We start from the raw sequence: 12222 nt of genomic DNA, 5'->3' as shown, positions 1-12222 counted from the left end.
CATGAGTACATTTAGGTTGAAATACTATCTTTACCACGTGTATCATTATTGTAATCTTTAATCAATATAATTATAGCATTACTATTAATATTAAGGGCATTCAAGGGATTTTATCCTATTTTGCCCTATACCATATGTTATGTTATGTTATATATTTTTTGAAACCAAGACTTAATATTAATATAGAAATAGCATAAATGATGTACTCACACTGAAATTGGACTGACACGCCCCAGCTTCTGGTAAGAATGTTGCAATATTCCATTGCATATCGATACGACCCTGAAATAAATAATTCATTATTCTATTAGAGGGGTTAACTCACTCAATCCTAGGGATTTTTGCTACTTTTCAAAATTGTATTAAAAATAAGCATGTACATAGATATTTTTATTCAACAACCATTAACATGTAAAAACTAAAAACATTAGCTTTGATACTACGCCTATAATTTGTCTCAGAAAAATGTAATAAATAAGCATGGGGTAAAAGTAACCCCGGTAAACTACGGATATAGTCGGGGTTAGGGTTGAGTGATTGTTTTGTTTGTTTTTAAGGATTTTACGGCGCTTGCAACACATTTAGGTTATATCAGCGCCAGTAAAAAGGAAGAAAATGGGATAGTAAAAAGTTCTAGAATTACAATCAAAGCACCCAAGAAAAGGTAAGACAAAGGGGAATTGGTTAAAATAGGAAACAGATGAAGATTCCAAGAGCACACCATCAAAGTACTTAGTTTGAGATCACCTTAAAAGTCTCATCCAGACACAAGCACAGGTCCCCACTAAGAGGGACACACTCAAATGTTTACAAATTACATATAACATGTAAACAAACATAATACAGTTCATAACAGAGATGATTTACAAGGAAAAAAATATCATCTCCCAAAACTAACTATACATTTGACTGTTTCCCTCTCAACCAGGACATCCGACCAGGGCCAGGACAAAACCAAGCATACCAAGACAAAGACAGAAAGCAAGTTGGAAAACAGATATAAGGGGATAGAAGACACAGTATGTACCTCCCTCCCACTGTGGAGGTGGGTTGAGTGAGTTAAAGCATTCAAAATATGCTTTTGCTTTTGTTCACCAGTTGTAAATGCTCCTTCCCTTCCTTCCCCCCTCCCGCCCCAAAAATTTATATTAAAAATCAGCAAATGCTGAAAAATTTAGAAAATCCCCATCGCTGAAGAAAGTTTTATTTCCATACCTGTCTAGGGATTGAATATATGCACCATATAAACAGTAGCATACCTGTCTACTTGAACATTTCAAAATCAGTAGCCAACACAAAATTCAACAGTAATAAATGGTACAATTTTAGTAATACTCCACCAACTAACAACAACAACAACAACAAAAATACTGCGTATCTTCAACCTTCTATACGTAAAATAAATGTTGTTGACCTCCACCATTACGAGCTGGCAATCGACTAAGCTATCATGGGCGTGAACTGAGCAGTAGCCTTTATAACTTTAAGGGAACATTTTTTTTTCTTTTCTGATAACTGCGGGAACTTAAAAGAAAAAAAAAAAAATTTTCTCCAACACTACAACCAAATTGCTGTGAAATCAAAATCCATAATATTTCTTCCATTTCCATATGTCCGAAATTGTTACCTAATTTTCTGTAAGAATTACGGACGATCCGTAAAAGTAGGCAAGCATGTATTACCTCTAGTTGGTCTTCGGACTCTTCATCTCCTTCATTTGTTTCATCCATTCTACTATCCTCTTTGTCATCTTCATTGTTGTCTCCCTTAGGACCGTTCGTTTCACCATAGACGCCAGCATGATTTGCCTTCAAATATCAACAAAAAAAAATTACATTGACAATGTTAATGTATTTACTCTCTATTCAAATATCAAGTTCATAGTTCATACAAAATTTGTAACTTTTAAAACTAATAAATTCTTGTGGTTAAACTGACTTTTAAAACAAATAATTCCTGTGGTTAAATTGACATTTCAGGAAAGACAATGATTTACCAGTGAACAGAAAAGATGAAAAAAAAAATATATCAAATTAAAATCTAAAAATAACATAGATCTCCACATTTAAAGTCTCACCAATCTCGATGAGCAAATCTTAATTTCATCCTGTGCAAGTCCCTGTTAGTTGTTTGTTTTTGTTTGTTTTTAAGGGTTTTACAGCGCTTGCAACACATTTAGGTTATATCAGCGCCAGTAAAAAGGAAGAAAATGGGATAGTAAAAAGTTCTAGAATTACAATTAAAGCACCCAATAAAAAGTAAGACATAGGGGAACCCTGTTAGTTAATACTCCTAGTGCTGTCACAACAGCCTATAGGGAGGTAGTACCCACTCACAATTGAACTTAACGGGTTATGTAAAGTGCCTTATCCAAAGAAACAAAGCCAAGGTCAGAATCTTGCAATCATTGTCATGTTACCCATCCAGTCACTGATTGTGCTCAACATTACTTGACAAGATGAGGTAATTGTGCTGCTTGAACACTGCTGCCAATAATGTGGCTATGGGGTTGTGTGATATGACCTTCACCTTCGGACCAGAAGGTCAAGAGTTCAAGTTCTGCTCTGAGAAGCGCATAGCTGAGTCCTTGAGGTTCTTTAATCAAATTCTCTCACCGTACTCGGGTGTAAAATGAGTACCTGGCAACAGCATTGTAGCAAAAAAAATTGTAATATCGCCTAACAGGCATCATGTCTCATCCTACATGTTAAATGCTGTTTTTTTTGTTTTGTTTTTTTTTTTAATGTTCTTAATCTTTGTCTTTATTTTTTGGTTAATTTCTTTTTTAAATTTATTTATTTTATTTGTTTAGTTTCTGGAGAGGATTTCCTTATTCCAAACATGTTCTAAAAATACATTCATCATATTCTTGCGGCTACGTTGTCTAGTGGTATGACATTCGCTTTCGGATCGGAAGGTCCTGGGTTCGAGCCTCGTGCTCGGTGCATAGTTGAATCCTTGGAAAAGGATCTTTACTCACATTCTCTCATCGTACTCAGGTGTAAAATGAGTACCTGGCCGTTAGCAGCTGTGTCTTTGTCCAAAAAATTGTAATAAAAAATATCGCCTAACAGGCGCATGTCTCGTCCTAGATGTTAAATGTTGCTGTTGACCAGGGACCCCTTGTAAAGCGCTTTGAGCACATTTCAGTGGATATTGCGCTATATTATAAAAGCTCAATTTCTATTCTTACCGGATCCATCCACACTAACAACTCCCAGCATTTTGAAAAGTCCAGACCAATAGTACGAAAGAGTTCCCGGCCTCTGATAGATGAGGATATGTACTCCACATAAGCAACAGCATCTTCAACTCGACGCTTCTTGGTGCAGATGATGACACGGTTGAAGTTGGCATGAACAATAACTGCACCAAGTCGTTTGAACTCTGACATCAGCTAGAGGAAATCAAAAGCAATCATTGGAAAAAATGTGAAAATATGAAAAATGTGTGTTTAAAGTTGGAGAAATATTAACAAATGCACCGTTAATTTTCCTAAATATTTCTAAAAGAAACAAGGTCCTTGATCTAGTGTAAAATGTCAAAAAGTTGTTCAAAATCTTTTTTAAAAAAAGAAGAAAAAGAAGGAAGAAGAAGAAGAAGAAGAGGGAGAAGAAGGAGAGGTAGAAGAAAGTAAGAAGAGGTAGAGAAGAAGAAGGAAAAGGAAGGAAGAGGAGAAGGAGAAGATGAGGAGGAGGAGGAAGAGAGAGGGAGAGAGGGGAGGAGTGGTAATGGAGAGAGGTGGTGGAGAAGGAAGAGAACAATCAAATACAAACCTGCATAAACACTTTCTTCATCATTTTGTGTAAGGTTCTACGCAAAGCTGGGTCATAAAGGAGAGATCCTGACGATCTAATCCACCTGAAAGAAAGATAATTATTTAAATGTTTATAAGCTTCATGTTTCTTTAACCACCAAAGTATTATAACATTTCATATGGTTAATTCAACCTTAACTTGTTTGTTGGTTTTTAAGGGTTTTATGGCACTTGCAACACATTTAGGTCACATCAGTGCCAGTAAAAAGGAAGAAAAGGGGATAGTAAAAAGTTCTAGAATAACAATTTAAGGTTTGGGTCTAATTATCAGAAAATCCTTCAAAAAATTAATTTTGAGATTTTGGTGGAAAACAATATTTCATTATCTTAGAAATAATATTATTGAAGTCTGACTTCTCAAAATTGACTACAAAGGCATGAAAAACACGGTCGAAAAGGGTACAGGTAGTAAGAAAAGTGTGAAAAACGGAAAGCTATTTTGCTATTTCTCAATAAGTCATTTTTCTAGGGGTATGGGATACTGTGTAAAATTATGATAAAGGAACTCAAAATCAGCTTCTGTAAGGTTTTCTTAGGCTTCAAAACTCAATAAGGTGTCAAAAACTCTTTAAATTACCCTTGATTAAGGTAAACGTAAGGTAAAATATGAATAAAATGTTTAAAGTTCTCCAACTTTACCACTTAGGAACCACATTTTTCACTATTGTAACATAGCAAGGCTTGGTATCATTGGAAATGTCTAAATCGAAACTAAACGTTACCGTTATTTTCGTTTCTATCCATCACTGTTTTAAAATTTCATCAAATATGTAGGTTAATGCATAAAATATGTATTTAGTCTTTTTTTCAGGCATCTGGAGTGTATTTTTGCGTTTTTCTCAAAATGTCATTTTTGACTAACTTTTCTCACTATTTTAAGTAGATCTCCAAAGCTAACTGCCGGAATTTGCTGTAATTTTGCCTCAATAATTAATAGATGTAAATTTATCACCTTACAAAGATATGTTTTAATTAGCTGTATTAGTTTTTGAGTTAGGACATTTTTCTCTGTAATTATCCTCTAAATTCAGAAGCCTCGATATAGCCTTATAATAGGACACCAGGATATGTGTAAAATTATGATAAAGAAACTCAAAATCAGCTACTGTAAGGTGTTAGAGGATGTCTTTAGGAGTTATCATGCCAAATATCAGGCCTTAAACTAGAACGTGTTTTGAGATCTACTCAAAATATAGTAACGTGTAAAATGCTGAGTCAGTATTTAACCATGTCACCACCTGATGGAAAAACATGAAATTTTTTTTGAAGGTTTAAAGTATCTAATTTTAAGCAAACAACTACATTTATGTATATAAACAAGCAGCAAAGATATAATATTGGTTTTTATAGTATACCAAAGCCACGTCTAAGACATTATAAAAGATTAATACCTGGCTATTTGCCCCCCAAAAAAACCAATTCAATTGTTGTCAATTTGTTACATTCAAAAGTAAATGGTTAAATAATATTTGCAGGTTTAAGTGCAATTTTGTAAATTTCTTTTGTTCTCAAAGAGACCTGAACTTTACACGTCTGGTGACCCAGATTGTCATGGTCTCATCGTTGTTACAGAAATACTCTGTGCGGCTATGTGGTCTAGTGGTATGACACTCGCTTTCGGATCGGAAGGTCCTGGGCTCGAGCCTCGCTCGGCGCATAGTTGAGTCCTTGGAAAAGGCTCTTTATTCACATTCTCTCAACCAGTACTCTACATGTCTAAAATTGAGTACCTGCTGTGTAAACAGCGTTTGGTACTTATGGAATTGCCATAATTATCAATTTTACATATATCTACCTATCATAATATATTTAATTCACTAATTATTATGTTATATATTTTTTATTCAATTCAAATTTATTTCATGTTATTATTATTATTATATATTATTATTCTATTATATTATTATTATTATTATTATTATTATTATTATTATTATCATTATTATTATTATTATTATTATTATTATTATTATTGTATGTATTGGTGGTATTACGATTGTTGTATTTTTTTTGTGTGGTTATTAATTGTATCAGTTTATTTTTTGGTTCCATTTACCATTTTTTTTCCTTTCATGTATGTTGTCATCAAATTGTGTGATTTATTGCTGAAAGCCTAAGATTGAATAAACTTTGGAACTTTATGTAATGTCTTATTTGTTTATTTACTTATTTTCAAATATTATTCACCATTTTACATCCATACAAGCTTCACCCATTAAAGAGAACATCGGCTTTTCATAAACTACAACTTGTTAACTTGCATACTGATTATAATCATTTAAAAGATGTTGCTTCCATTAATTTCAAATCAAACCAAATCTTTTGGTGTATAACATGGCTGCCAGATGGCCATATTTGTAGCCAAAATTGGCCACACTGAGAATCTCGTTTTGATTAAACTGGTGAGTTTTTCAAATGGGTCAGAGTGTTAGGGCACGTGAGGTTCTATTTTGCCACTTTTGAAGTCAAAATTGGCAACTAGGAATGCTGGCGATCTGGCAGCCATGGCATAAGCAATCTGGGGGTATAAATCAAAACATAGTCACAAACATGAAACATTAATTGCTAGTACCTGTAAAAGTGAAGCAACTGATTGTCAGCATGAGTATTGTTGTGGATCACAATGTCCTTCAGCCAGCCTTGAATCATCAACTTGAGGATTCTGCACGTGAGGAAATATAGAATTGGGAAAAAATCATAAACACATAGCTGCCAACTTTTCAAAATGCAAAAACGTATTAGTATAAGCGGTGTGGCGCGGACGCCCAATTCATGTCTTAAAATGGCATATTTATTAATGTACTTAAGTACTAGAATTGTCAGAGCTGTAATACTAAGAGAAACTTACCTTTATCATCATACTGGGTAGGCATAAGTGATGGGGAGGTGGTGACAGAAGCAGATTACTGAGGCTTGGGCTTAACAGCCTCCTTTGTGACGAAAATTTTCTCCCAAGATAATTTTTATCAGATTTTCTTCTTTTTTTTTTTCTGGATTTTTTTTCTTTTTCTGGATTGGCCAAATCGTACTAAGTACGATTTTATCGTACTGGTTGGTAGCTATGTAAATAATAATAATGGTATAAATTCATAGTGCGCCAAACATCCCTTCATCAGAGGGCTCTGGGCGCATAACATAATTTAAGCCCTAACACAGTAGACGAACAACGCTAATTATACACATAATCAAAAGAAAGCCTGTCGGAATAAGAATGTCTTCAATCGACGCTTGAATTCCTCGAGTGAAGACAAAGAACGTATCTCAAGTGGTAGCAAATTCCACAACCTTGGACCAGAATGCTGAAAGGCGGCGCGTTCACCAGCCTTCACTCGACAGTGGGGTGTTTTCAATTTGAGGTCGTTATGTAGGAAAAGATATCAGAGGGTTCATGGGTTCCTTTAAAAAATGTAAAGCATGACTGACCTAGAAAAACAAAATTTCATTTTTTGGATTTACAAGCTTACGTGCTGGTCAAGCACAAAAACGTTAAGTGAAATGTTAAAGCCAATGAATAATTAAATTCAATAAATGGAAAACTTTTTTATTTAGATACTGTAAAACAAAAAAGAAATTTAAAAACAATTTTCACCAGACAGACATAGGTGAATTTCTGAGTGTTTTTCACTGACAATTCAGATGATATTTTTAATGTTTAAAACGAGGTGACAAAATTTCTACAACTTTTTGTATTCTTATCAATATTGTTTTCACACTATTTTTAGATGTGTAATCTTGCCTGTGCGGTCTTGTGGTATGACACCTGCTTTCGGATCGGAAGGTCCTGGGATCGAGCCTTGGAGAAGGCTCTTTTCTCACATTCTTTCACCATACTCGGTGTGAAATGAGTACCAGCCGTTAAAGCGTTGTCTCTGTCCCAAAAAATTGTAATATCGCCTGACAGGTTATGTCTCATCCTACATGTTATGTGTTGCTGTTGGCCAGGGACCCCTTGTAAAGCGCTTTGAGCATGTTTAGTGGATATTGTGCTATATAAAACCTCTATTTAAAAAAAAAATTTTGTCTGTAATAGTCCTTTCTAGCATGCCAAGCCCCTAACCTGAAAGTGTTAGCACACAGAGCTGTCTCATCGTAGCTGGCAAGCATGGTTGCCGCTCCCATCCCCTGCAGCATGTCCTCTAAGGAAGTCTGGGGTGCAGCATCGAAACTCACTGCAGACGCTCCCTCCAGGCTATTGATATGGGCAGACTGCACATCCAATCAAATAGGAGTGAAAAAAAAAAGAAGCATAAAGAATTAGAATGATAATAAATTAAATTTTGAGAGCATAGATGTAAGAGTAGCTTTGAAATTATATACAAATTACAAATGATGCATCAAAGCAACAATACAATTGTATTTAAAACAAGCAATAACAAATAAACTGAATAAATTGTTTTAAAAGGAAAACAAGCTATTGGGACATTTTTGGAAAAAAGTTGAAAAACTTATGATCTTTCGATCTTTTCCTAATTGACTTTTAATTTTTTACCTCCACGATAGAGTTGACTGCGAGACTGGTGAGATCCATTTCAACACAAACAGTACTATACATCCCTGGGTTGTTGTATTCCACGACACTACTTTCCTCCAACTCCATGCATAACCTGGGAATGAAAGTAAATTGACAAATCAAGGCCTTTTTTATATTATGGAAATTCAAGTATAATTTGGCTCTGATTTAATATTGAATTTTTAGTAGTTTTAATAACACTGTGATATTAATGATTCTCTTATACAAATAGTTTTATCATTCTATCGACTTTGCTGTGCAATCGTTTAGTTGGAAATTTTTAATTTTAACTGTTACCCCTGGTTTTTTAATGAAATATCTAATTTTTGCGAATGTTTTTCTATCAAATGAAATGTGCCATTTATTTTGTAACCATTCAAGTAAGCAGGTGGTATTGTCATTATTCAAAAACTTATATATGTATTCTGTGTTTACTTGATAAAGGCCAAGGGCCGAAACGTCGTTTGTTTTGTGTTGTCCATTCATGAGTCGGATTTGCTCCCTTTGTCTCCATTCAAAAACTAGCCTTGTTATCTTCTCACCTGTTATCATCTCCTTCTTTTCCACCAAGGTCAGGGCGGTTTGTTAGAGATGCCCACAGCAGGTGGTTGTGGCGGGTAAGATGGCGGGCCAAGAACAGATCACAGGCAAATTGGGTATGATCCTTGGGAATGTTGCCCACTGGGATAAGATAGTAACGCGCCTGTTCCAGCATTAACTAGTAACAACAGAGGAAGAGAGAACAAGGAAATAATAATAATAATAATAATAATAATAATAATAATAATAATAATAATAATAATAATAATAATAATAATAATAATAATAATAATAATAATAATAATATAGCAATGACTATGAACATTTTTGTTTTCTATTTTTGTAGGAAATACTACTCTTAAATCAAAGCCCTATCTCCACTGAGTAAAAATCTTTTTGAATTTTGGAAATCCATTAATATATAACAAAGTTATGCAGTTTCAAAGATGTCATTTATTTGAATGACTCACAAAGAGAAAAAAATACGGAAAATATGGGACGCTTTTTCTGCGTTTTATTCTGGTTTGTGACTGTATCTCGCTTAATACGTGGAATAAGATATTAAAACTTGGCAATTTTATGGCAAAATTATCAGAAAATATGATGAAGACATCAGAAAAGTTCTAACTTGTATAGTTATAGAGCTGTATGGCTAGGGTCAACTATAATTTTGTTTTAAAATATACATAATATTGATCATTTGGAACTTTTCCGAAGTGTAATTTTGTCTACAAAACATACAAATCAAACGAAAAATGCCTGCTAAATCAATCAGTCCCGTGAGACCATGGCTTATGTTTTTTCTAGTATTTATTTGAGAGAGAGAGAGAGAGAGAGAGAGAGAGAGAGAGAGAGAGAGAGAGAGAGAGAGAGAGAGAGAGAGAGAGAGTTAATCTACTATCCCTATGGCATAACAATGAAACAATGCCTTAATTTTTTTTAAAAGCGCGCGAGGATTTGTGTCGTCAGTCACCGCGAACAAGTTGCCAGATGGCCACGTGTGTGGCCAAATATATAATTTTGCTTCTTTTATCAAATTTTATTCATCTATTTTTGTCTCATTGACATTTATCCTAGTCTATTCAATTTTCTGTTTGTTAAAATTTAGTCTTAATAGTGAAAGCCATATCATTTTCTATTTAGCCACTTTTGAAGTCGAATTTGGTCAGGTTAAAGTCTTGCCACCAGCAGCCTTGCCTCGCTCACCTCATTTTCGTGTCGCGCGATGGTGGAGCAAAATGGCCGTCTCCATATTTTCACTCATTGAAATGCAAATTGGGTTGATGTTTTGTGAGAATACGGGAAAAGTACTTATCATAATCCAATGAAATTTGAAATATAAATAGAAGAAATGTGCATATATAACCTTATGAGCGACAAAATCTCTCCTCTTTGTAGTTTTAGAAATATTGTACTCCAAAGAGTAAAAATATATTTTTAACGGTCTTCTGGTAATCGTACGAGTTTTGTCGCTTGACATAAACTAATATGACCTCTTTTCCAACTGTGTGCCAACTTTCAGTCTTATTCATCGATAAACAGCTTCGTAATTAATTTTTTTAAATAGCATGTACGGAGCGGCTTCGTCCCATATTTTGTCGCGAATTTGGGCACTACGTGAGCGAAAAAGAGGACCAAAGATTTGTGCGGGATAGTCATTGCTAAATAATAATAATAATAATAATAATAATAATAATAATAATAATAATAATAATAATAATAATAATAATAATAGTAATAATAAAAATAATAATAATAATAATAATAATAATAATAATAATAATAATAATAATAATAATAATAATAATAATAATAATAATAAAAATAATAATAATAATAATAAAAATAATAATAATAATAATAATAATAATAATAATAATAATAATAATAATAATAATAATAATAATAATAATAACAATAATAATAATAATAATAATAACAATAATAATAATAATAATAATAATAATAATAATAATAATAATAATAATAATAATAATAATAATAATATATACTTTATTCATCAAAAAAAGGAAATTCGTTTACTTAATTTCATAAAATTATCCTCTGTTCCAACATTAACTTAACAGAGAAAGAAAGAACAGGAAAGCAGATTTAGTTTCATAAAATTATCCTAACACATATGTCTGCATTATTTAATTTACATATTTTATTTGCTATATAGAAACAAGGTTGCCAATTAAGGAGGCAAAATAATACTGAACTTTTAGGCAAACACATCGATCAACCACTATATAAATAAATAAATAAAGAGCTTTTATATAGCGCAATATCCACTAAAATGTGCTCAAAGCGCTTTACAAGGGGTCCACGGTCAACAGCAACATTTAACATGTAGGACGGGACATGCCGCCTGTTAGGCGATATTACAATTTTTCGGACAAAGACACTGCTGTTAACGGCCAGGTATTCATTTTACACCTGAGTACGGTGAGATAATGTGAGTAAAGAGCCTTTTCCAAGGACTCAACTATGCGCCGAGCGCGAGGCTCGAACCCAGGACCTTCCGATCCGAAAGCGAGTGTCATACCACAAGACCACATAGCCACATCTGAGCACTGAACTCCAGTAAAAAGACATTCTGTACTTATTTTTTTCATTCAGAAGGTGATTGGAGAATATACTGAAGGTGTTTTAACATAATGAATGTCGTAAATATATTCAAAATTGGCAAGCTTATAGAAAATTTGCTTTTTTGCCTCTTTTTTCTTCTTTCTTTGGGAGGAGGGGAGGAACAACTCAAGCCGAAGTGGAGGTCTGATAACCCAAATTGTTGTTGGCTCATCGTTGTCATGGAGATTCTCTCCAACCAACATCAAATATTCTCCATTGCAACAATATTAAATCAAGCCCGTAATTTTATTCGGTTATCAGACCTGCAAATATGTGCATCTAGACCTGAGCTATTGATTTTCAAACTTTAAATTAAAAATAATAGTTATTAGTATAATTTTTCTACTCTGGTTTCCAAAGTCACAGATTTCTTGTAATTGATTTTTAAAGTTATATTTCAGTTAAACCTTAAATTTAAATATCAAATATTGTAATTATTACGATAAGTTTCCTACTCTGGTTTATTTGATCAAAGTTATTTTTGTTTTTGATGGGTTTTTCTTTTTTTTTTTTTTTTGCCATCTACCATTGTATCATTTTTTTAATAATTGGGCAAACTATGAGTTATATCACAGAAAAAAAAAGTCGTTATTGTTATTGTTATTAAGGGTTTTACGGCGCTTGCAACACATTTAGGTTATATCAGCGCCAGTAAAAAGGAAGAAAATGGGATAGTAAAAATTTCTAGAATTACAATTAAAGCACCCAAGAGAAAGTAAGACAA

General features: G+C 33.3%; 1 protein-coding gene across 1 annotated transcript in view; it reads right to left on the bottom strand.

Moving 5' to 3' along the window:
* LOC144967043 (DNA polymerase epsilon catalytic subunit A-like) overlaps positions 1 to 12222 on the bottom strand; it is a 66408-nt gene that overhangs the window by 11075 nt on the left and 43111 nt on the right. The window contains exons 39-46 of the mRNA XM_078903798.1: positions 8870 to 9045; positions 8307 to 8421; positions 7875 to 8023; positions 6390 to 6479; positions 3777 to 3861; positions 3194 to 3397; positions 1683 to 1808; positions 211 to 282 (exon numbers count right to left, since the gene is read on the bottom strand). Coding sequence (XP_078759924.1) covers positions 211 to 282; positions 1683 to 1808; positions 3194 to 3397; positions 3777 to 3861; positions 6390 to 6479; positions 7875 to 8023; positions 8307 to 8421; positions 8870 to 9045 — 1017 coding nt within the window. The remainder of the gene's footprint in view (positions 1 to 210; positions 283 to 1682; positions 1809 to 3193; positions 3398 to 3776; positions 3862 to 6389; positions 6480 to 7874; positions 8024 to 8306; positions 8422 to 8869; positions 9046 to 12222) is intronic.

This window comes from Berghia stephanieae, chromosome 3 (assembly GCF_034508935.2).
Source record: "Berghia stephanieae isolate SIO BIC M18660-M18661 chromosome 3, UCSD_Bste_1.3, whole genome shotgun sequence".
Lineage (NCBI taxonomy): Eukaryota > Metazoa > Mollusca > Gastropoda > Nudibranchia > Aeolidiidae > Berghia > Berghia stephanieae.
Note: the sequence above shows the minus strand (reverse complement) of the source record. Positions and strands in the feature narration are given on the sequence as shown.